This window comes from Ambystoma mexicanum, chromosome 13 (genome assembly GCF_040938575.1).
Source record: "Ambystoma mexicanum isolate Mex_15411 chromosome 13, UKY_AmexF1_1, whole genome shotgun sequence".
In the NCBI taxonomy this organism is placed as follows: Eukaryota; Metazoa; Chordata; class Amphibia; order Caudata; family Ambystomatidae; genus Ambystoma; species Ambystoma mexicanum.
The window spans coordinates 258,406,974-258,432,303 of record NC_090938.1 but is presented as its reverse complement, the minus strand read 5'-3'; the positions used below and the strand labels follow the sequence as shown (position 1 = coordinate 258,432,303).

The 25,330-nt window shown below is 44.2% G+C and overlaps 1 protein-coding gene across 4 annotated transcripts in view; it reads right to left on the bottom strand.

Annotated features, from left to right (window-relative positions):
• LOC138521163 (zinc finger protein 282-like) overlaps positions 1-25,330 on the bottom strand; it is a 511,590-nt gene that overhangs the window by 107,250 nt on the left and 379,010 nt on the right. For all 4 annotated transcript variants that reach the window (XM_069633752.1, XM_069633753.1, XM_069633754.1 and 1 more), the window contains one exon: positions 7,737-7,811. In XM_069633752.1, coding sequence (XP_069489853.1) covers positions 7,737-7,811 — 75 coding nt within the window. The remainder of the gene's footprint in view (positions 1-7,736; positions 7,812-25,330) is intronic.

Genomic DNA, 25,330 nt, shown 5'->3' with positions numbered 1-25,330 from the left:
CCCCACTTTCTCATGTTACATAGTCCAGCCAGCACTGATAGCCACCACTGGTGTCTGATGAAAGGTGGTCAGGTGTATCACAGATGTGATAACCTTACTTGCTCCTAATCTAATCATCCTATAAAAATGAATTAGAATGCTTGATAAGGCGTCGGTAGAATTCCATCTTTCTGCCAGGTTAGCTTTGTATGCACAGCTGCAATAAAAGTATGGAGCAAACAACTATGGACGAATCACAGCCCATGTCAGCAATATAACAATTTCAACTGGAACAGCTGTGAGCTGAGAAAACATGTGTCATTGTTAACACCAAAATAATTAACAAAATAAATTGCTGCTTCTACCATAAGACTATGCAATTCCTTCCATCCTACACTTAACACTTAAAGGAGTTAACAAATACTATCCTCTACAAACAATACACCCTCAGCTAGTCCAGCACTCAAGTAACTCAATAATCGACTTAACTGCCATCTACTCCAACTGGCTGCAAGAATGCACCACTAAGCCTGATTTGTACCATCTTCAACATGTGTGAAAAACCAGAGGGTGTTTCACAACCCAATCCCCGGGGATCCCTTACTCAGGTGACCAGGGAAGAGCCATCACTTTTGGGTCCCGACCATGGGGGTGTACAAGCGAGGGAGGATCGCCTGGATAGGGGGTCCTTGGGGAGTGGGGGAGAGACACCCACTGGTGAGACATGGTATCCCCCTTTTCCTAACCATTATCTAACCCCGATCCCTACCTATTTTCTGGGACACTACAACTCCCATGATCCTTAACCTCTCTATGCTGACACAAATACTGAGCCGAAGAAGATGAGGATTCAGACTATGGAGATTACCACTAGCACTTTTCACTGGCCCTGTCCCATTTATGAGGCCAGGCAGAATCAGGCACTTAGTTTCAATCATACACACCTGCCATACATTAGCTATCGTGTGAGGATAAAAGGTGGAGCACACAGGCACACTTTGAGCAAGGCTGAGTATGAGAAGGAACTGCTCTTCCCGAGCTGCTCCAAACCAGGCTCTGGAGATTGGAAGGCCAAGAGGCTATTTGAATGCTGAGAGGAGCGAAAGAAAGTCAGGCGAACAAACCGTATTTCCAAGAGGCCACAAGGGTTTGCAAAGTGAGGTCCAGAATATAGAGAGAGCCTTCCTTTGAAGTATTCCAAGGTTGCCTGTTCCCCTCCCGGGTGAATGACGGAGCAGAGGAGTCAATGGTAAAGACCTTGATAGCCACATTCAAGGCAAAGAAGAAAGAACCAAGATAAACACAAACGGTGAGTTGCCTAAAGAAACAAAAGTCTGGTTTGTGCTGCAAGTGAGTGAAACCATATCAAGCGAAGGTTACGCAAATGATGATAATCGCGTGAAGAAGGATTTGATTGTTAAAAGCAACACAGGTTATTGCAAAGTAACAGAGTGATTCTGCAGAAAAGAATTGCATTATCGAAAGTCCCTGTGAAATGTGTTGGAACTGTAGCGCAAGGCTAAATGAAGAAAACTGTGAAACATTTTGAAAGCATGTTGATAATAAAGAAATGGACAGCGTGAGCCGAGCCGAGGGAAGCCTATGAAAGTTTGTGAAAGGAACGACAAATACCAGAAAGCTTTAGTATGTTGTGAAATTAAGTGGGAACTGTTTATCATATTGAACGGGACGTTGAAGTGGTCATGCATAGGAATATCTCAAATCTGTGTAGTTTTGAAAATCTTCGACACTAATGAGAAGTAACGTGGGGAAGGGAACCCTACAAAGTGAATATTGAGAATCAGAGTTATAAAGTGAAAAAGAAAGAAGGCTCAAGCACGACTGAGGGAAGCCTAAGTGAAAGTATGTTAAAAAGAAAGTGAATTACAAAGTGAACTGTAAAGAGCAAATACAGGCTCAAGCCCTAACGAGGGAAGCCGAAGTGAATTATACCAAAGTAAAAGTGTCAAGAAAGACCCAGACTTGAGTAAGGGAAACCTGAGAGGTCTATTTGAGAAAGTGTTGAACTGTATATTTGATGCAAGGCAGAAAAGCCGAAAGAAACTGTTGAACTAAGAAAGGATTAATGCTCAAGAATGAACTGTTGAATTGTACCAGCAAACCAAGGTGTGCCACATTGAGAGAACTGTGCCAACCACTTATCCTTTTCTTAACTCTTGAGACCCTGTGCCTTGAACTTGGGGAAGGGGGTTGTCATCCTTTTGAAACACTATTTTCTTTTGAAACATATTCCCGTTTTCACATCTTTTATTTAAGAGTGAGGGCAAGGTTAGGGTTATAACACAGACAATGTATTTGACTAGACTGCCTTGGACTTATTTTCTTTTATTTAATGATCGATACTACTCCCATTATAGAGTTAGTGCCACTTAGGAACTCTCCCAACCCTTTGAAATTACAAAATAAAGGTTTTGAAAACGTGCATCTTTTTGTGTCTGTGTCTACTGTTGATCTCATGCCTTCCTCATACATGCAAAAGAAAGATTATTCACCATCAAGGCCAACAATGTACCCAAATGGGATAAAACATGTGATGCTGCTGCATGCAATATCAGTATTGCAAGAACCCAAATTAATTGGAAACATATTGAGCCTGTTGCAGTAATGCGTGCACAAATTCCAACCGTGTACTAATTTCAATCAAGGATGTTAATATAGTAGCATGAGGAGTGTGGTTTAATGCTGATGTGTGGCATTGAAGGTAAACTAAAGAGGGGGTTGATCTGGAGCATATCATAGCATAATAGCATAACATAAAATAGTGCAGTGTAGGGTGTTTACAACCTTAACATTACTAACTAGTAACACCACTAACAATAACTAATTATATTCCTACTGACATTAGTAATTGGACTGGAGGCTGTAAGTGCATGAATTCACACTGTGATATGGCCTAGGAAAATAAATATGTACATTGAAAGCTGAAGAGTGTTTTGCAGATGTTAGATTCAGAGCACAATGGGGTGGCAGAATGTGCGCTTGAAAGAACAAAATATTCAAGTTGGTACAAATCAGGCAGCAAAGGATGTCATGTTGCACATTCCATACGGGCTCAGTGAAATATTCAACAGTAGTGCTGTACAAAGGTCATTGTAGAAAAAGCCAGAAAAGTTTGGAAGGTTACTGGGGGTGTTGGCTAAAAGGGCAGTGATTGACCAGAGTCATCATCCATGACATCATGCCAGAATGCATGAAAATGGGTGGTGTAAGAACATATATATTTTACCAAAATGTAATGACATTTTTTATTACAAAATGTAGTGGCATTTTGTTGCCAGCAGTAATATGGCACATATATATATATATATAGATTTTTGCCAGTATGACATATAAAGGTGTTGTTGGTGACACGCAGAGTACAGGATTTATAAGACAGCCAAGCCCAACTTGAAACTGCAGATGAAATGCACGCATAGAAGCTTAGTGCTGCCAGGCCAAACAATGAAGAGCACCATTTTTTTTTTGGATACCTCATACATGGAAGTCTACATTATTCATATAACTGACTAACTTAATTAACATTACTAAACACTAAGGGCCTCATTACACGGAAGGCGGTAAGGGTTAACCTTCACCGGTAATGGTACCGGTGACCGTTAACCCTTACCGCCTGATTACGAGGTCCCTTAGCGGGTTGGTACTTTAATGCCTGCTTTTTAGCAGGCGTTAAAAACCAACCCGCAAAGGGACCAGGGTGCTAATTACGGTACTGCAATTTGCGGTACCGTAATTAGCACCTTCCCCATTCCCATTATACCCTACGGGGCAAAAATGGGGAAGGGCAATGGGGGAAGGGGGAATTACCGCCCCGCCAACCTTGGAATAGGGCGGTAATTCCCCTTTCCTCCAAAGCGGTGCCAGTATTTTACCGGCATGGACCAAGGTGCTACTAGCACCTTGGTCCACCGCCTACCGTGTAATGAGGCCCAAATTCTAACTTCCCTAACATTATAATGTAGTCTCATGTGCAAAATAAGGTGACAATACATAATTTGGTGGCACTGCTGTAATTCGTTTTTTAAATGCATACTGGCATTTTATTTTCTTTTTCTTCTGTGTTAGCTTGTGGAGAGAAGAGGCAAGAGGCAGCAGGAAACCAAAGAGATACAATTATTCGGTTCTGAAACTCATTGTTTGGAACATGAGGTTTGATACAGTATGAATTCTTGTCAACCTGATTGGGGGAGAATTATAGGCAGACATGCCACGTAAATAAAGTGGGAAGGCTCTTAGTTTTGCTAATGGAGACTGGGCTGTGAAGACAGATGGAGTTCCAAGGGGTTACAGAGTGCTGGCTTAGAGAAGATATCTCGCCGGCGCTCCCCCCACACACAGGATTTACAGAAGCATTCCACACTGCCTGGGCCTGCCTTTGCGAGTGGAGCGAGGTTGTGCTGATAACTTCAAAGAAACTCTAATCTTGGTAAGATATATATGTGCCAAGTGAGGATCTTTTGAACGTTGTATGTTTGGCTACAATTCATAGTGTAGAAAGGTTAGAAAATCACTGCATGTTTATTTTGGGATTTCAGGATGTGGGAATATTAATCTACATTTCAAATAGACCTGCCTGTTCTGCTTTGTTTTCTTTTTGTATTCCAGAGACTGCTGTAAATAACCCTGGTAAGATTTGATGACATGTATATGTAATTCAATATAATGAGTATCTATGAAAAGAAATGTGGGTTTGTGTCATTCATGCTTCTGTGAATCATTTTCAGTAGACAAGGTCTAAGTGGGAGGCTTATATTAGTGCAGTAGTGCATTTGCCAAGTTGCCAATGCAAGTCAAGTAACAAATAAGCAAAGGGTTGTGTGTGAGTGTGTGCCTTCCTTGCATGCTGATTGGAAGGAATCTGATATAGTATATAGATTACTGGACGTCCATGAGCCAGTAATACCTAAGGGCACATAGATTACTGGATGTAGATAAGCCAGTGATACCAGCCACAGACTGTAGATGGCGCTCTGAATATAATTATTGTGTTATAACAGTGCATAGGTCCAAGGCTCTCTATAGACCACTGGGCGGTATTCTAATAGAAAGGAAGGTTTTGTTTTATGATGGTAATATAAGGAAGAAAACTATGCTCATCACTAAATACTGCAAAACAAAATACCACTAAAATTACCACCAATATCAGCTAACAAGGTATGGTCACTAAAATAATATGAGGCCAAACCCAATCTAAATGCTAATTTACCACCAAATTACCACCAATATTTTTATGGTAAGAAAATACCGCCAAACCCCAAATTTACCCCAATAAGACAAATGATCTTATAGTGGTGAACCAATATGAATCTTTATGAAATATAGGCAGAGGAGAGGTGAAAAGAGGAGACCTTAAAAGCTGAGTGAAGAGGAGAGAAAGGGGTTGGCCCCAGAAGGAGCAAGAAGAGGGAGAATAGAGAATGGAAGAATAGGAAAATGAAGGAGATCAGAATGGGTGCTTACTGAGCAGCGCTAGGCTAGGCTGCACTGCAGAGGAGGGAGATGAGGGCTGCATGAGAGCTGGCTATAATCCCGGCGGCAGCTGATCGAGAGAGAGAGTGGCCGTGAAACGAGAGAGGGTCCAGCCATGTAGAGTGGCCCTAAACTCTTGGTGTGTATAGGTCACAAAATAAAAGAGAAATATTTAACTAGAGATAACTCATATTCTAATTAGTGTAGTGACAAATTAGTCACGAAAGGACAAAGACCCATTTGTTCTCTATGCACCGGAGAACAAAAGTGTTTTCCTGTGCGCAAATAGTCACTTGTTGGAAAGGGGGAGTTTGCAGCACTGCTAAAGTTTATCAGTCACACTTCCAAGGTTGCGTATGAAAATGCATGCGGTCTGCCACGTTTGCTAAAAGAGAAGCTAATTTTGCTGGACGCAAAAGAGAAATCATTGTCTTGGTAGGGGGATTTTAAGGAAGTCTATGCAAATATACTGTGAATGTAAATGCTCTGACAAGCTATGAAAACTGCATCTTTCTTCCTGTTTCTTGCATGTGTTCAGTGAGATGAAATGCTGATTTTTTTTTCTCTGCATTTATTTTTAATCTGATTTGCTAAATGAAGATAAAGCGCCAGAGGGCATAATTGTGGAAGTTGTGTATGGTTTATTTTTGCGTGACTTGATCATTTTGTGATATGTGGTGAAGTCTGTTGTACCCAGTATAGTCGATATGAAAACATAGGGCCTCATTCCGAGTAGGGCGGTAAGGGTTAACGGTCACGGGTAACGAGACCGGTGCCGTTAAACCCTTACAGCCCTACTACGAGTTCCCTTTGCGGGTCCTTCCTTAATGCCTGCTTTTAGCAGGCGTTAAGGACAGGACCCGCAAAGGGACTCCAGGGTCAATAACGGTACCGTAATTTACAGTACCATTATTGCCGCCTTCCCCCTTCCCATTGAGCCCTGTGGGGGCTCAAATGGGAATGGGGAATGGCGCTGGTGAATGGGGAATTACCGGTCCCTCCGACCTCGGAATGGACCGGTAATTACTCCATTCACCAGGCCGGGGTTTGGACGAGTTCGGAGGCAACCATGACGCAAATAGCTGCGTGGTTACCTCCGAACTTGGAATGAGGCCCATAGTGTGCTTAGTATAGTGCTAGGTCTGACATTTTGTTAGCCATATATCCCAAATAAGATAATAGCAATAAAGAGGAGAACGATAACCTAATTCCCTACACTGTAGCAAATAAAAATCCTTACAGAAGGGGTCACTCATTGCTAAGACTGGACAAATAATTCTTACATAATTCGCAATCACACAAATTTCCGGATGATTCCAAATTCACTTGAATCACTAGCATGTTTGGGGAATTCAGAGTGATGCATAAATGCCAACATTCTGGGGCACCTCAGAAGGAGATTTTGCCACAGATCCTATTCTCCCATTAGATTGCATTAGGCTTACAATTATTTTAGGAAAAGACTTTAAAAATTAGCAATATTTTCAATTGAATCATCTGGAGTCTCCCGCCTTAATTCGGGAGGGTTGGCATGTATGGTGGTGGTTTCTGGTGACAATTGGTGCAGCTTTACAATATTGTAATATGTAAAGCTCTGTAAGGAAGAATACGCTTTTTTGGATCAACAGTCATGAAGAGGAAGGCATACTACTGGATATAATACAGTAATTTCATTCTGACCCTTCCTCCTGGCTTTGCCATAAATATAGTAGAAATACTAACTTATGCTGTTTCTATAGTGAGAAGATAGCAGGCATTATATATAGTATTTCCTCTTTTCATCATAGGAGAAATACTTCTGTCTGCCATCTATGGACAATACAGAAGATAGTCCTCCTACTATATACCCCTCTGCACTTGCATGTACCTAGTAAGATAGTTGTTTTTGTTCTCGCCTGTTCCCCTCCCTTGCCTCATCGCGCTCTGAAACACTTGTGTATGAGCGTGATACAAATAAAATATAAATCAATCAATATTCCGAGCTAGATTCAACGTGGGCGGACAATTCTCTTTCTCCAAGAACACTTGTAGAAAGACTACCTTAAGCTATGTGTATAGCTTATAAAGGGCTGACTGAGCATTTGTAACAGGCTGAGAGGAAGCAATGTCCATGAGCGAGAAACACAAAACATATTTGTAACCATTTTTTATCAGATCACTCACTGGCCTAATGTGGTAATATTTAAAAATAGAAGGCTCAGCAACGTGATGAACTGAATCTTTCTCCATTTAATCATACCACTGGAAATGCAATGCAATTTGTTTTGTACCTGTATTTTGCGCCTGTCTGCTGTTTCCGATTTCATCGCCAAGGTGATCAGTGAGCAGTAATTTTGGTTCTTCATCTTTGCTCAAATAATGTATATATTGTGGAAAGAAAAACAAATGAAACAGAACAAGTTAGCAAATTGTACAAACAGGTCATAACAAAAGAAAGGAGTTTCACCACAGTAAAAATACCATTACAATTCATTTTGCAACACAAAACCATGTCTGGGTGTTGTAACCTGCTCATGTGGTTCAGATACATTGAACCTCAGTAAGAGTTCGGAAGTGCAGATAAAAATGGCTGTAAAGTGGTGGTAATCCATTACCTCACTTTAACGTGGCCCTGAACTCCAAGTTGAGAGAGGAGAGTTTACTCCAGCATTTTGCTGGAGGTAAGCCCTTTACTGTACCTCCAAACGAACAGTAAATCTGCCAATTTTTTATTGAATCACTGTTACTGTCAACCAAATCGGTGGAAATTCTGCAGGCAGAATTACCGTTGGGCAACAATAGCGTCATGCAGAAAATGGGAATTCTCACGGTGGCCATCTTGCATAATCCAATCCGTTCTGAATCTCACATTTTTTGTAGGCATCCAAAGGCAGAAGTGGGGGCCAAAATGTACCAGGGCAAGGGAAAATCAAAAGTGCCCCAAATGAGGATGCACAAGCAAACATTCAGCGAGGCAGCGAGGCAGAGCTGCAGGTTCCAGCTGATGAGGTTGTCAACAATGATGAGGAGCTGTTTGGGGTAAGGCACATGAAGATATCAGAGATATGTGGGATTGGTTGGAAAATTTTGCCCACCTTAGTTCACTGAAAAGTTATGAATTTGTTAAATTCAGGCTGTATACTTATATGAGACCGCAAGAATACCTTAATTTGTGTCCGGGCAGAAGATTGCGACGTTTTGTACTCCTTCTAAGACTGGACCAACTCCCGACCCTTTGGGTCACGGGCAGGAGAGACCGATTGCTATCGACATCAAGGACCTGCAGATTGTGCAAAATCAATAATGTACCTGAGACTGCAAGCCATGTTTTGACCCAATGCAGAAGTATGACAAATATAATACATCAACATATGGGAAAATATTCGCATGACTCTGCTACAATCCCTAAGTCATTATTTTGGCATCACTGTATAAATGCTGAAAATATTCATATTTTCACTGCTTTATACAACATCTGGCTGGTCATAGAGGGAAAGTTGGATATCAGGATTTGAATAAGTGGCATTATCTCCACCTTGGTATGGAGTTCGGACTCTTTTTTACATCTTTACTAGTATCTCCTTTTGGCCATATGAGACTATGTAAGTGTGTATCCTGTAAGTAAGAACTCCAACTCCTATCCGCTCTTTTAAATATTTTTAGTCTTCTGTATCCTGGTGAGTTTCGATGTGCTTCTTGCAGGGTCTGATGTAGGGCGACTATGGGTGTGTTTGATTCTATCATGCACGATGGTGTTTAGGCCAGATGCATCTGTATATTGTAATTTCTGTGAATATGAATTCTAAACTGCCAACTTTAGGTCCTGATCCAAGGCGTTCTTGGCTGCTCCCGGTCCTTTTATGCTCTACTGTGCCTGGGTTAGAATTATTTGCCTATGCTGTATTCCGTAAGCATGTATTTTAATTTGTTAACCATTCCCCGGTACATTGTTAATATTGTCAATTATGGTGAAACTCTGATGTAATTCCCATAGGGCTGTTGTAGGATGATTCTGGTTGTTTTATAGATCCTTTAGGTTATTGGGTTTTAGGTATTTGTTAGAACTAAGTATGAGGTATTAGTATGATTGATTGTGTCTAGTCTAGATAGATAGATAGACTTAATTATTCATCATATATTTATTTATCTATAGATATTTTACTAAGAATGTTAAATTTTAGTTGTGTAATCTTAATTTTATAAATGCACTATGTTGTTACTCATGTGTAAAGTTTATTAGCTAAACTGCAACACATTAAATAAATAAATAAAAAAAATAAAAGATATCAGAGGAAGACTGCCTTCTGGGCATCAATAAGGGATGGCCTGAAGGCCAGGGTCTGCAGCCTCCTGTCTAAACACTGGCAGGAGACAGCTGCCGCAGGAGACAGCACTGTTGAGACCCCTGCCCTCACACCATGAGAGGAAAAAGCCAGCTGCATCCTCCACATGAAAAGCCTTGAGGGCGTCAGAGAAGTCACAGTTGCAGCCAGCAATCAGGATGGTGTGTATGAATGTCCAGTCTCCCTGTGAATGCACAGCCCAAATCCCCATCCCATGCATGTGTTTCCCAGCATAGACATGTACAATGTACAGGGTAATGCCCTACCAAATGGCAATGTGGACAATGTCACTGCCACAACATGCATGTGCAAGGGAAGGTGGGACAATGTGCATATATACATACACATACATGCAAATGTGCATGTGACCACCATGAAAAAATAAATTGCACCCATGTGTGCCGGAAATTGCAAAGTGAACCACCTGCACTGAAGTCCCCCCACTGACACACCAAAAGGCCAATAAATCCACATGGAAAGCACATGTAAAAGACATTTTGGAAAGCAAACTGACAATGAGCCCATGCCTATCCAAGATCCTAGTCCCACCTTCCATGAGGTCTGTTCGTTCCCCACCAACTAACAATGGCCATGACTGCTGCCCATCCCACTGCCCAATGGACAGATGACACCCATCACAAAGCACCACGTCCATAGAGATGTAGGCCTCACATCCTGTTAGGTGTAGGTGCCACAAAGGGCATATCTGGATGAGATTATGAACACTTCCTGCAGTACGTTCAACAACCGTGAAAACACTCTTGGATAAGCATATAGCATAGTGCATGACTGCCTTGTTAGACCACGTACAAGTATGCATGATGACTGACAGCATATCATAGCCCACCCAACAGGTTCGGCTCTAGAGTCTAGAGAGAGGGGTAGAAAGTGCAAAGAAAGAAAGAAAAATAAGTAGTTAGTTCAGAAGATTAACCTCTATGGAAGAGAAATTAATGGTATCACCTGTGCGGTAAAAGAAGTACTCCATTACCTCAATGCTGTTAAGAATGCAGCTCTAGGGAATTAGTCCAGACTGGAATCCCAGCCCACCGTCTGTGTCCCACTATGAATCCTTTAGCGCCTTGCACAATGCTGGTTACAAAAACCGAATGTATCAACAGCTGAAAGCTGACACTGAGGAAACGTCTCCTGTATTTCGTGTCTGCAAAAACAACAGAACATGCACTCAGGCGTCCAATCCAAAAGCACTCCTTAGCTACTTTTTAGCTAATGAATATCTCTCAAACACTTTGGAGGAGAAAAATGCTTTACCTGGAAAAGCGGGCGCCGCTGCATCCAATACAGTTCTCAGTGCTCGAGTGGAGTTGCCTGACACTACTTCCCATGAACGGGAAAGGGAAACTCTGTTTTAAATAGACGTTCATGCATCTCATCTATATTCTAAAAATGAACTAATACAAAGGAAATATAAATAATATAAATAAGCCCAAAAGTGTGCCATATGGCGCCATCTATGGGTATGCTTAGCCCAAATAAATTACATAGCGATGTGCCAGTTGAAAAGAAAAAATCATTAATGCACATAAACTGAAGAGCCCAAGAGTATCGCGATGGACGCAGTGCTCGGGTGCCCAGGGACTTGCCAGGCCGCCTGTGCATCATGTGGCCCCTGCCTGCCCCGGATACACTTCACGTCTGTGGTGCCAAGTGGTGACAACATGATATGAGCTGATAAAAAATAGTAAAAGGCTCAAAATACACCAATTGCATACTACAGCAATACCCAGCCCTCGGGCGCCCGGTGCCCTCCAGAGGCCAATGTGGCAACACGCGCAAAGGACACACTAAAAAAAAAAAAGGTTACACAGAGGAAAAGGAAGAACAGTTCAACTAATGGCCCTTATGTCATGCACCCCTGTGGGGGTTACTCTGTGTCCCAAGATACTTAAACCCAACCCAAAATGGACCTGGTGACCCTGAGAAAAGAAAAAGTTGCTCTACCACCATGTGGAAACCTATCTCCAGTTTGCTTCAAAACATCATGCCAGTCAGTTCACTATTCATTCCTCTTGGATGTGGGGCTGCCAGGGTTTCAATCCACCAACTTTCACGTCGATGCAGTCGAGTCACTATATCACCTGCCCAATTGCCCTTCTTGACTCGTTCCAAAATAACGCATTGTAGTTGTGCAATGATGTGTTTCTTTTCCATGAACTGCCTGGCAACCGCCGATCGTTGGTTCTGCGTTCTTATTATTGACTTGTGTTCTGGCATCGCTGTTACGTGTAGTCAGTCCAACATAATAGATCCCACATGGAAATTTCAATCCATAAATCACATTTATTGAGTCACATGTGCAATAGGATCAAATCCTAATATCCTTGCCAGTATAGGGATGCTTTATCGTGGCACCTTGAATGATGTCATGACAATGTTGGCAAGCATGGCACGGTTTGGTCCCCATCTTCACCACTCTCGACTGTAACTCAGCCTCACACTCTGTACCAGTCTAGGTATGTCTAAATGTGGCCTGGCATGCTTTACTGTAATAAGTTATTAAGTGTGTCGACTGGTCTACATTGTGCAGCCAGTGGGACATATTGTGACATGGCATTTTTAATAGTAAAGCATTACATTAAAGAAAGCATTTATTTATTTTATTTATTTATTTAATTGTTTTTTATAACACGCCTAATACCTTAACTGAGTTTGGTTTCTAAGAGCGCATCAGTGGATTCAAACCTCTGTTGCAGTGAGTTTGTGCGTATTGCGCAGGCATGGTAATCTACGCCGGCCCAGAGTGTGGTGCGACCCGTGATTTGATTCCGAGCTAGGGTTGAAGGGGGTGAGGGGCCAGCATGGCTCGCAGAGGGGATCCCAAATTGTGTGCTACACCACTGGCTAAACACCTGGCACGGGGCACAGCAGCAGCAGGGAAGTTGTGGCAAGCAGACAGGCTGCAACCCTTCCCACAAATGTGGCAACTGGACCCTCCACCAGCAGTGCACATGCTACTGCTTGCACACCACCTGACAGCAGTACAGCCAACACAACTGCCCCCCCATCAGCTGCAGTGGCCACTACACATCCAGCCCCTGGGGAGATAGTTGAGGAGCTACATGACACCAGTGCCACCCATGTGTTGACACGCACACCCACCCAATTGCCCCCTGACTCCCATCCTCACCTGAGTCCTGATCCAATGACATTAGCAGCATGACACAGGGAGCAATGACGATGGTATTGGATAAGTCAATGCAGGTAATACGGGTTCAGGTCCCCCTGCTTCAGCCCAAGCCCTGTCCATAGCCCTCAGTGTGTCCCTCAGCATTGCCTCAATGCCATCTGGAAGAGGCTGGACACAATCGAACAGCGTCAAGTGCAGATATAGGATATTGCAGAAAGGCCTTCCCATCATCTGCAGGAAATGTGTGACTCTGTCCATCTCTCATCCCACAGGATTGCCAGGTCCATGGAATGGCAGTGCTGGCAATTGGCAGTGGCAAGTGCTGCCATTAGTGTTGTGGGCCAGAGGGTGAGGGAGCTCACAAGGGAATATCTGCATTTTGAGAATCCATACACACCACCATGCTCCTGACCCTCCAGCATATCTGGGGCCAGGGGCTCTGAACCATCCACCTCTATCACCCCCACGGAGGGCTCATTGGCTGAGCGCCCATTTCGCTATTCACTGAGGAATGTGGTCCGTTAACAGCTGGAACACAATTTGTGATTGGACTATTTCACGGGAGACAGGAGAGGTGGGAGTGCATGGGTGTTTTGTACAATTATTATTCAATCACATGTACACTTGAACACATGAAAGGACAATACTTGTTGAGTGTGAGGGAACTAATTAATATGTGGCTATGTACAAATGAGTGAAGCAGGTGCTAAGAAATGTGTCTAAAAAAAGTCTAGCTCTTGCTGCACTAGACGGGCGTCCATGCCTTCCTCACACTCACTGTATGGAAGAACTTCATCTGCAGTATGTGCATTGTTGACCTCTAGGGGAGGCATGTCATCAAGAGATAGAGGGACATGTCACCTGATGCACATGTTGTGCAGCATGGCACATACAGTAAAGATTTTACCAACCATCTCTGGCCTATACATCAGGGCCCCTACGGTCTGATGGAGACACCAGAAACGTCCCTTCAGAAAGCCAAATGTCTGTTCAATGCACAGCCTTGTCCCAACGTGTACCTCATTCTAGGCCACCTCCTGTGGGGTATGTGGATTACGCACAGGTGTCATCAGTCAGGGAAGCAGAGGTATCCAGAGTCACCTACAAGGGCAAAGTTCACAGATGTCAGTACCAATGAAAGGAGGATGGGTGGCCTTTTTCATGGCATGTTGATGGACAATTTCTTGATGCAGTTATGGCGTGTTGTTGGATAACATGGTTGTGCATCTCTTAAATGTAATGATGTATCATACACTGGGGGAACTAATGCATTCTCGCTTTCAGGTGCCATGTGAACACATCTCACAAACTCCTGTTGTTATGATCATCGCCTGTGATGTGATTAGCTATGCCCATGTTTTATGTGGTGGTCCTGTGCAGTGCTTTCATGCATGTGCCCTGATAGGCATTTGGTTGTTGTGGTGCATGTTTGATGTTTCAGCATTCCTGCTGTTATGGAATGAGATACATGGTTTGCAACTTAAATGCCATCACTGTCTGGCACTGTTGCATTATCATTGTGCAGTGATGAACTGTGCTAGTGGTTGGGTAGGTATGCGTTCTCTGTGCATTGTGGTACCTGTAGTCCTCTCTTTGTGAATCAGTTATGTGCTTGCACAATATGTGTTGCTGACATGTTACTGCATTGTTCTGCAGGGCCTAGTGTTGTTTTACATGCCATTGATGTGAAGTAATGCCTACTTTGGCACAGAACACTTGCTCTGAGAAAACTCTGGCTGCTTGGTCTACATAGCTGAAGAAGAACCTCTACCACTATGCGTGACTAGGCAGCAAGACTTCAGGGTAGCCTGCCTTAAAATATGCATGTTGAGAATGCTGATGGTGCAGATGCACAAATGTATTGCAACAGTCCGGCCTTAGTGTTCCTAGTAATGACTAAGTATTGTGTATATGTGTTTGATCTGTGCAAACTTTGCACTTTAGCCTTTGATGTTTTTCTACAAGGCCATTGAGATATCATGGGTTCACATACTATACAATCAATCAAACAAACTTTTATTCGGTATAAAACACCTTCACGTTATGCTGTAGCAAAAATACAATAAAGTTTTCAAAGTTAAGATTATAAATGTGCAATTGACTAAAAATATTTTAAAAAAAGATGGTGCAGTGTCTGATAAAAAAACCTTCATTCAAATAACAGCATCAATAAGTAAATACCCAAACGCCAGTAAGAGTAATAAAAACACAGACTAAGTCTTGCTTGAGGTGGACCAGGGATCCTAACTCGTCACCACCAAGTGGGTGCTAGTGGGGAGAGTACACTTTCAGCCCTCGTAGCTATACTATAAGGCTAAGTAGGCTAGAATCCTGCCCCTGGAGTCTTTAGATCTTTTGATCTGTGCAACCACGCTCTGTGGGTATATCTGGCAGTTGCTAAAATGACATGTGGATGCCGAGACTCTCTCAGGAGCTTGACACCATCACTTGTGCAGCGAATCCTCAAATTATTTAGTATTGGCTTCAGATAACATTGTCTCAGAATGATTGAGCAGGGGCATGCCAATAAATACTGAGTTTGCATTTCTTCTGCTAATTTGCACATCAGGCACAGTGCAGAAGCATTTGCGGGCCACCCTCTGGTGAACGTTCAGATCTGTAGGGTGCCAAGTTTTAGGCTAATGTACAATGATTGTCCTAAAGGAAGCAAAATGTGGCCAGGTGTACCGACGCCTGTCGGCCGCCAAGATAGATGATCCAGGACCAGATTTAGCATGGCAGCTCTGTCCATTAATCTCTTTGCTTCTTAATTTTAGCATCGCCCACCACACTCAATGTGTGTTTCAGATGTGTAACCTATTTGACCTTATACACTCCATTCAGAGATAACAAGTGGTTCGCTGCTTCGCGAAACTAGTAAATTCATCTGGATTCCATAGGTGCTCGCAGTATAATGCCAATTTGAACTCAATTAGATCACATAGCGAGGCAAGGAGTGCTAGCCGGCAAAAGCACACGTTTATTTAAGAATGTGTGCTCTATACTTGCTAGTTTCCTAATGTTGGCATATCCCCAATGTTCAGAGCCATAAGTGCTGCAGATACAGCTTGTTTCTTGTATAGTTCCAAAGCCGGGGATATTGTGTTGTGCCTTCTGTGTGATAGTTGAATTGCCCTGCTGTATTTTTCCAGAGTAATCCCAGATTTGAGAATGTGTTGTGACCATGCCCCTGAGTCTTGATATGATATGGAATTTATAACGCACCGATACACAAGTGTTTCAAGGCACGACGCAGCAAGAGAAGGGGGAACAGAGGGAAGACAGAGACAGCAATCCTATTAGGTCAAGTGTCACTCAGATTGCGCAAGTGCAGGGGAAGGGGAAAAGTGCAGAGTGGGAGGGGGTGGGACAGTGCAATACATGGGATAATAGAATAAATAAAAACAATAAGAGAAGTAGGGCCAGCTGGTGGCAAGTGCAAGGGTAATTGCAGACATCTGGTGTCAAGTGCTGGTGGGGAACTATAGGGATACAGAAAACAGTCCCCAAGTGCAGGGGTTTTAGAGGAGGCAGTGCAGGCGTGTAACTGGCGGGAGAGGGGATCTGGGTCCGAGATCAGAGGGTGGCCAGGTAACCAGTACAGTTTCAGCCAGGAATTCATCAGGGGAGAGGAGGAGAGAAAGCAGAAGCAAAGATGAAGGTTGTTTAGGTGCTTCCGGAACCGGAGATGGTTCTTCTCAAGTTTCAGGGCAGATGTTCCAGAGGGAGGCCCCAGCCAAAGAAAGAGATCTACCACCAACTCGTTGCTTGGAGAAGCAACTGACCCTGAGAGAGTTGGAGGCGGATGAGTGAAGGCTCGAGAAGGAAGATATTTAGGAAGAGAGAGTTGAAGGTATTAAGGCCCCAGGCCACAGAATGCCTTGTGGAAAATGCAGAGTGGTTTGAACTTCATCCTCTTGAAATCTTACACCCAGATAGTCAAAGTGTTTAATCTGCTCCAGCTTGACATTTTTGGCTTGGATCGGCTTGGAGCAGTACTTGACAGACTGTGGTTTGAACACCATAAACCTTTTGTTTTTCCTGTGTTCAATTCTAGGTGCAAGTCTTTGCATTTTGACAGAAAGATGTTCAATTAGTTTTTCAGACCCATCGGTGTACTGGCCAGGATGACAGCGTCGTCCACATAGAAGATGGCAGGGATCTCCAGGGATGCCATCTGAAGCAGACCTTCACCAGGGCGTTTATTATCGCCTGAATGTAGATGCAAAACAAGAGGGGGGCTTTGTTAACAGAGAAGACATCAGTCTGCCCCCCCCAAGCCATAACGTACAGTGTCTTGGTTTTCCGCATATAGCAGCATTATAGAAGTCAAAAGTTGAGTGGGGATGTTAAGGTTTTTTAGAATCGCCCATAGTGTGTTCCTCGACATGGTGCCAAAATAGGGCATATAGTTCAATTTTCCCTAATGGCGTATATTTCTGGATCACTGTAAACAATAAGAAACAGTGGTCAATTGTCACTCTTTTGGCACGCAATCCACCTTGCAGGTCACTCAGTACATGGTTATCATCAACCCATTCTTGCAAATGATTGAGGATTACCTTCCCGAATATCTTCCACGTGCAATCTAGTAGGGAGATCGGGCGGTAATTCCCAGGCAACTCTCTGCCCCCTTTTTGGTATATTGGGATTATAGCTGCGTTCAGCCAAGACCTGGGGATGGACCTTATGCTAATCATGGCAATAAAGAGTTACATTAGCACGGGGCCCAAATTTCTGGCTCGCCCTAGTAGAGATCCGACAGGATCAAATCAGGGCCTGCCACGTGACCACTTCTCTGCTCCTTCAGCGCCCTTGCAACTTCATCAATCATTATTAGCCACCCACAGGGTATCGAGCACCCTGGAGAGCACGGCTCACTGACCTGGTGTATTGTTCCCTCCTTGCTCTTGTACACAGCACTGAAGTGGGAATGCCATGGGACAGCAGATATCATGCAGTGGTTTGATTTGTCCCCATTCGATTCTTTCCCCATGACCAATTTCCAGAATGTGACATGATCTCTGTCTAGCTCAGATCTAGCTCATTCTTATCCCCACGCCTTATCTGGCTGGACACACCTTATTAAGTTCTTTTTTGCTATGGCACACGCGTCATCGTACCAGCCAGTGGCTAGCTAGACTTTCTCTTTCATGCAAAAAAGGTATCCTAGCAGATGCCTCTCTCTAGAAAGAACATGGCATGATAATCTGTTCTGTGTTTTTTTCCCACTTTGAGAGTCCGCAGCCATCGCTTTTTGCTCACTGTACTTTTCACAAAGGAGGAATAACCATTTGCATATCAGTCTTTGTCACACCCACAGGGGCAGTCCAGTACCGAAATGCCAGGCAAATCTCCTTTGAACATGAGTACCAACAGCAACCCAAGACACGTGTTTCAGCCTTGATGGGCCACATCACTAAGGTGGAGCTGTGCCTCTCTGAGCACAGTGAGCAATGGGTCCATGATTGGGTTCCCCAAGGTAACTTAGGGTGACCAGCCAAAGTCACTTGCAAAAATACAAAAAAGTGTAGCAGGCGCCCCTCTCCAGAAAGAACATGGCACGATAACCTGTTCTGTGTTTTTTTCCCACTTTGAGAGTCTGCAGCCATCGCTTTTTGCTTACTGTACTTTTCACAAAGGAGGAATATCCATTTGCATAGGCAATAATCATTGATGTCATATACAATGCTATTAGAGATGTTATCAATGAGGTCATCAGTGTTGTCATCTGTGTATATATAAACATACAATAAACCTTCATGGTTACTCCTCACCTGAGTCTGTGTGTGATGAAACACAGTTGTAACTAAGGAGTGAGTCTGGGGCGACCCTTTTTAGTGGACTTTGATGTTTCATACAGATTTTCTGAGAAGTGCATGCTGCAGACACGTCAGGAGGATAGCTAAGGGGAAACGTGCTTGCCTTGGAAGCAAGACGGCACGAAGCAACACAGGTTTGAAACCTTTGGGTATTAAGCGCATTATAAATAACCTATCATATCACATCAGTCTTTGTCTCACCCACAAGGGCAGTCCAGTACTGAAATGCCAGACAAAACTCCTTTGAACAAGAGTACCAACAGCAACCCCAGACACGTGTTTCAGCCGTATTGGCCCTCATCAGTGAGGTGGAGCTATGCCTCTCTGAGCACATTGAGCAAGGGGTCCACGTCTGGGTTCCCCCAGGTAACTTAGGGTGACCAACCCGAGGTCCCTTGCAAAAATACAAAAAAGGTAACAGGAGCCCCTCTCTTGAAAGAACATGGCATGATAACCTGGTCTGTGGTTTTTTCCAACTTTGAGAGTCCGCAGCCATTGCTTTTTGCTCACTGTACTTTTCACAAAGGAGGAATATCCATTTGCATATCAGTCTCTGTCCCACCCACAAGGGCAGTCCAGCACCGGAATGTCAGGCAAACCTCATTTGAACAAGAGTACCATCAGAAACCCCAGACATGAGTTTCAGCCTTGTTGGGCCTCATGAGTGAGGTGGAGCTGTGCCTTTCTGAGCACAGCGAGCAAGGGGTCCACGTCTGGGTTCTCCCAGGTATCCTAGGGTGACCAACCCCCAAGTTGCTTGCAAAAATACAAAGAAAGTAGCAGGCGCCCCTCTCTAGAAAGAACCTGGAATGATAACCTGTTCTGTGTTTTTGTCCCACTTTGAGAGTCAGAAGCCATCGCTTTTTGCTCACTGTACCTTTCACAAAGGAGGAATAACCATTTGCATATCTGTCTTTGTCCCACCTACAAGGGCAGCCCAGCATCGAAATGCCAGGCAAATCTCTTTTGAACAAGAGTACCAACAGCAACCCCAGACACGTGTTTCAGACTTGTTGGGCCTCATCAACGATGTGGAGATGTGTTTCTCTGAGCACAGTGAGCAAGGGGTCCACATCTGGGTTCCCCCAGGTAACTTAGCGTGACCAATCCCGGGTTCCTTGCAAAATTACAAAAAAGGTAGCAGGCACCCCTCCCTAGAAAGAACATGGCATGATAACCTGTTCTTTGTTTGTTCCCACTTTGAGAGTCCGCAGCCATCGCTTTTCCTCACTTTACTTTTCACAAAGGAGGAATATCCATCTGCATATCAGTCTTTGTCCCACCCACAAGGGCAGTCTAGCAGCAAAATATCAGGTGAACCTCCTTTGAACAAGAGTACCAACAGCAACCCCAGGCACATGTTTCAGCCTTGTTGGGCCTCATCAGGAGTGCCTCTTAGAGCACAGTGAGCAAGGGGTCCACATCTGGGTTCCCCCTGGCATGTCAGAATTGCTTATAGGGCAGTTAACAAACTCTAAAGCGCTTTGTATTTGAGATGTTTGTCTTATTGAATACATCACTGTCATATAATCATTTTCTATTAGTAATTGTTTTACTAGATCTTCCTAAGCATAAGACAATGCCTTAATGTATTGTTTTGGGCTGTCCTAATATTAGCCATGATAAGACTCTGTTATGCTTGAACTAAAAAATTGCGCTAGTGCGCAATGCATTCTGGGAGCGCTCGGAGCCATGATGGATATTTACTTCATGCCGCAGTGAAAAGCTGCACACATTTTGCTGAGTGTTAGATTCACGATGCTGAGAAAAACATGCTTTCCAAACCTGGTATGCGGTCAAGGACATTTCTGCTGGGAAACCTAACTTTGTTATGGTTTGCTACTGTTCTCCGTGGAGCGTGTTTTTAGAGAAGGGAGGCACTGCGTTTCTTGGGGGGAGCTCTCGATTGACCCAGCTGGCAACCGACGGCTGTTCCTCAACTGCGCAAGTGCAATTTCCAGAAGGTTCGAGAATTGACTCCCCTTTGTGGAGTGTGTATATATGCGGAAGCCCGGAGGTGGTCAGGTGAGACTTCAGCCAGAGAAGGACGCTTACGTCCGGCCCTCCTGTGAGCTGTGGTGCTCTCGGCCTGGCTGTTCCCGGGGTCTTCCAGCCGCTTCTGGGCGAGATGAGGAATTCTGTTACGCTCACGGTGATGTATTTCCTTTTCACTTCTTTACTTATTCTGTGATGTATGTCCATATTATTTTTGTGCGTTATTTATATGTACTTCTAAGCTTTGAATAAATAGCCGTATAAGAGCTGATTATCTTTTAAGAATGCGTGAGTTATTGCCTCTGTCTACGTTCAAAGTATTTGCTCTGTAATTGCATTGGTGATTTATGTTTGTTCCGTGCACTTTGGGTAGAGCAATACATTTTTGGCGTCACGAACAGGATACTTGTGGTGAGTTGTGCCGAGTATTCAAGAATCTGTTGAAACGTAGATAGGATTTGGTTGTTTTGTAAGTGAAGTTTTTGAATAGTGAAGTTTTTTTTCCTTTTTGTCAGAGTGTGAGTCAGAGTGAGAGTGTGAGTGCCTGTGGGAGTGATTGTAATGTGGAGAGAAAAAATATATAGATTCAACAAGGTTTTGTTTTGTTTGCGATAATGAGTAGTTTGTTCAAGAAGAAGAGCGTTACCGCTGGCGGTGACTGTTCTGATGTTGCTATTCCAGGCTGGACTAAGAGTCCATATGATATGACATGCCAAGCAATCTTCCATCCTTATTCTTCTTGATCTCTCTGCAGGTTTTGACACTGTCGATCACCCACTCCTGCTACACACTCTCTCCTCCTTTGGATTCAAAGGCCCTGTTCTGAAATGGTTATCTTCTTAACTCTCTTCTCGTTCCTCTGCCGTCTCATGGGGAGGCCAGACCTCTCCTTCCTTCCCTCTTATCTACGGTGTTCCTCAAGGCTCTGTACTTGGTCCTTTCCTCTTCTCTCTTTACATCTCCCTCATTGCCCTTGTTATCTCCTCCTTTGGTATCTCCCATCACTTCTATGCTGATGATACTCAACTCTTTCTCTCTTTCTCCTCCTTCACACCTGACCTCCAGCTTAAACTCTCCTTTCACAGCCATCAAGAACTGGATGTCCTCCCGCTTCCTCTCTCTTAACACTGATAAAACTGAAGTCCTTTTCTTCCCTTCTAACACACTTCCTCCTCCCTCTGCTCCCCCTTTCATCCACTTTCCTCCCTCCAACTTCCCTATCTCCTCCCATGCTTGTAATCTAGGCATTCTATTTGACTCCTCTCGCACCTTTTCACAACATATTTCACTTACCTCCCGCTCCTGCCGATACCACCTCTACAATATTCGCAAAATCCGTCCCTCCCTCACATTCCAAGCTACCAAACTCCTTATTTCCTCTCATCTTTTCCCGCTTCTTCTACTGCCCCTCCTTAATCTTTGGACTTCCTGCATCCCAGCTTGCCCCCCTTAAATCCATTTACCACTCCGCTGTTCGTACCCTTTGTCTCCTTATCTCCCGTGACTCCATCTCCTCCTCGCTCTCTCACCTTTGCTGCTACCTTTCCACTTACAGCTAAAATTTTGCTTTCTCTGCCTTGTTTTCAAATCCCTACATGGTTTTGCTCCTCCTTATCTCTCTTCCCTTCTCATCTTTTACTCCCCCTCTCGCTCCCTTCGTTCCACTGACCATTTCCTCCTCACTGTACCTCCTTCCCCCTGCGCTTCCTCCCGGTTCCGTTCCTTCCAACTCCTTGCTCCTCTGCACTCGAACTCTCTCCCCCTCTCAATCTGCTCTTCCACGACCCTCCCCTCATTTCGCACTTCCCTTAAATCCCTCCTCCTCCTCCACTCTCCACCTTGAAGGCCCCCCGTCCTCTCTTCTCCCCCCCTTTCTTTCCTTCTTCTAATTCCTCTCTTTCCACTCCTATTTCACTCTATCTCCCTTCCATTTTCACTCGTTCTATCCTTCTCATGTCCCCCCTCACCAATCCTATTCCAACTCCACTTCCCCTCCCCCTCAGTTAATTGCTCTTTGCACTGTTTTGTTGTAGAATGATTCATGATGTAATTTTTGCTCCCAATGTTTGTTGTTGTTCTCTGTATTAGTTGTTCCATTGTACAGTGCCTTGGTGTAAGGCGCTCTATAAATAAACAAATCAATCAATCAATCAATCAATAAATTGGCTCAGGCGTGGGCATGTGGTGCAGGTCTAAGTGAAACATGGGATCAAGGATTGGGAGATGCCGATCCGGCTGATGTAATGGCATGCTTGCAACAAGTTCCAGTAGAACGTGGTAAAGAATGTGCGGCATTAGGTAGGGGAGGTTGGGTTCTTTTGCATGCTTATAGGAAAATACATCAAATGAAGGTGGAAATGAAAAATGAGGTCTTGCGATTAGAAAGAGAGCTAGCCTACCGAACGGCAGACTTCGTTAATGCAGCAGATTCAAATGAAACTGTTTAAAGATAAGGCAGACACATATCAGGCGGTGGCCGAGAGGGCAGCAGTCAGAGTAGCCCGGTATAAGTATAGGAAAAGACGGGGAGGGGTCAACAAAAGAAAGGTGGCAACTGTAATCGCTACCGCTGGCGTAGACTGGGATCCGGATAAGTGGGATGGTGATATTTTTGATTCGACCAGTCTAGAAAGTAGTTCCGCAGATGAGTCTGACCCTAAAATGGAAGTGAAACAGAAAACAGTGGCGGCTAAACCCGTTAGAAGACGGCGAGCTGGACCCCACCCGCAGAATCCTGCTGGCGGAATGGTGGATTTAACCACGCTGGAGGATTACACACAAAAGGAGGTTGGGGAAATTATTACCCGTTTGAGGCAAAAGTCAGGGGAAGCTTTACTGACATGGATGGTGAGATTACTAGATGGGGTGCTACAGGGTTGTTGGTAGATTCTACGGATTCACCGCGTTTTTTACCCCTGTCAATTGACACCAATGTACAGGAAGTCTTAAGAGCAGGACCACCTCCTGATACAAATAGTCAAGATACGCAGGTGTCTTTGTTGCACCTGGTAGCCCAAGCATTTAATCGTAAATACCCTATTACCACAGATTGGCCCAGTGAAGAAACAAAGTGGTATACGTTGAGAGAAGCAATTCAAAAAGTCTGGGAGCATGCTATGAAAGAGGCTATTCACATAGATGCTCCTGATCACATGGGAGCCGTGCCGCTCTCAGTTTCCACTCGAAATATTGTGATTAGGACTGCGCCACCCGCATACAAAAGTGTCATTATGACTTTGCTCGTAGGTATGACGGGCAAACCCACTGATGAGGTAGCAGATGCCATTCGGCAACTTGCAGATTTGGGGGAGTGGGATAAGAGCAATAACAAGCCACGGGAGAGAGAGAGGGGCGTAGTGAGAGAAGAACTGAAGGCAGGCGACAAGATAGCAGAGACTCCCGAGTGTCCCGAAAAGACATGTTTTTGGATTTGTTAAAAGATGGTGTGCCACACGAAGAAATTGATGACATTGAAACCAGAGTAATGTATGAATTATACAAAAAACGAGGACTTGCAGCCAAAGAGCGCTATAAACAGGTTAAGAAACAAGTAGTCACCACGCCACAGGGGGACACCTCACCTTCTGCTCCCCCTGCGGAAGAACAAGACGAAGGGTCTATGGGGACACCTTCCCCGTACCAGCCAACATACGCTGATTTGAGAAAGGTGGTGAGTGCGATGCTAGAGGTGGAGTCGAGTCACACTCATTCGAAGTTTGACTAGGGCTTCGGCCAAGCTCCGGCAGCGTCTGCCCGCATAAAAGTGGATAGGCGGCCTCATGTTGATGTTAAGATTTTTTGGGGGCCGGGAAATACACAAGGGGTGCGAGCATTCATAGGCACCGGGGCGGAGGCCTCTTTGATTCATGGTAATCCAATACGATTTAAAGGCAAAGACTTTACTATTACAGGTCTAGGGGGAAAGGAGACCCCCGCAGTACAAACGAAAGTGGAGATGAGAATAGGCAATTTGAATAGGCAAAAATACCAAGTGTTGATTGTCCTGATACCTGAATATATAATTGGCTTTGAAATTTTGGAAGAGTTAACCTTGGGACTTGGCGGTAAAACGTACCAGTTTGGGGTGAGTGAATTAATCTGTACACCCATTACTGTAGGCAAATTGAAGATGCCCCCAGTGCAGGTGCCAGTGGCAAACAAGCGGGTAGCAATGAAACAATACCGCATTCCTGGGGGGCACAAGGAAAGACACCATCAAAGAGTATGTGGAGGCGGGTGTATTACGCCCTATATCCACCTCATGGAACAATCCTCTCTGGCCTATTAAAAAGGGAGATGGGTCGTGGAGGATGACGATGGATTTCAGGGAGTTGAATAAACACACTGCTCCCTTAGTGCCCGCAGTCCCAGATGCTATTACCTTGATTGAAAATGTCCAAAAGTTTGAGGGGACTTGGTATGCAGTGATCGATTTAGCTAATGCATGTTTCTCTGTGCCAATTGCTGACGAGTGTCAAGAACAGTTTGCATTTTTGTGGAGTGGACGTCAGTACACTTTCACGAGGCTACCTATGGGGTACAGACACAGCCCGACTATCCGTCACCGGCTGGTGGCA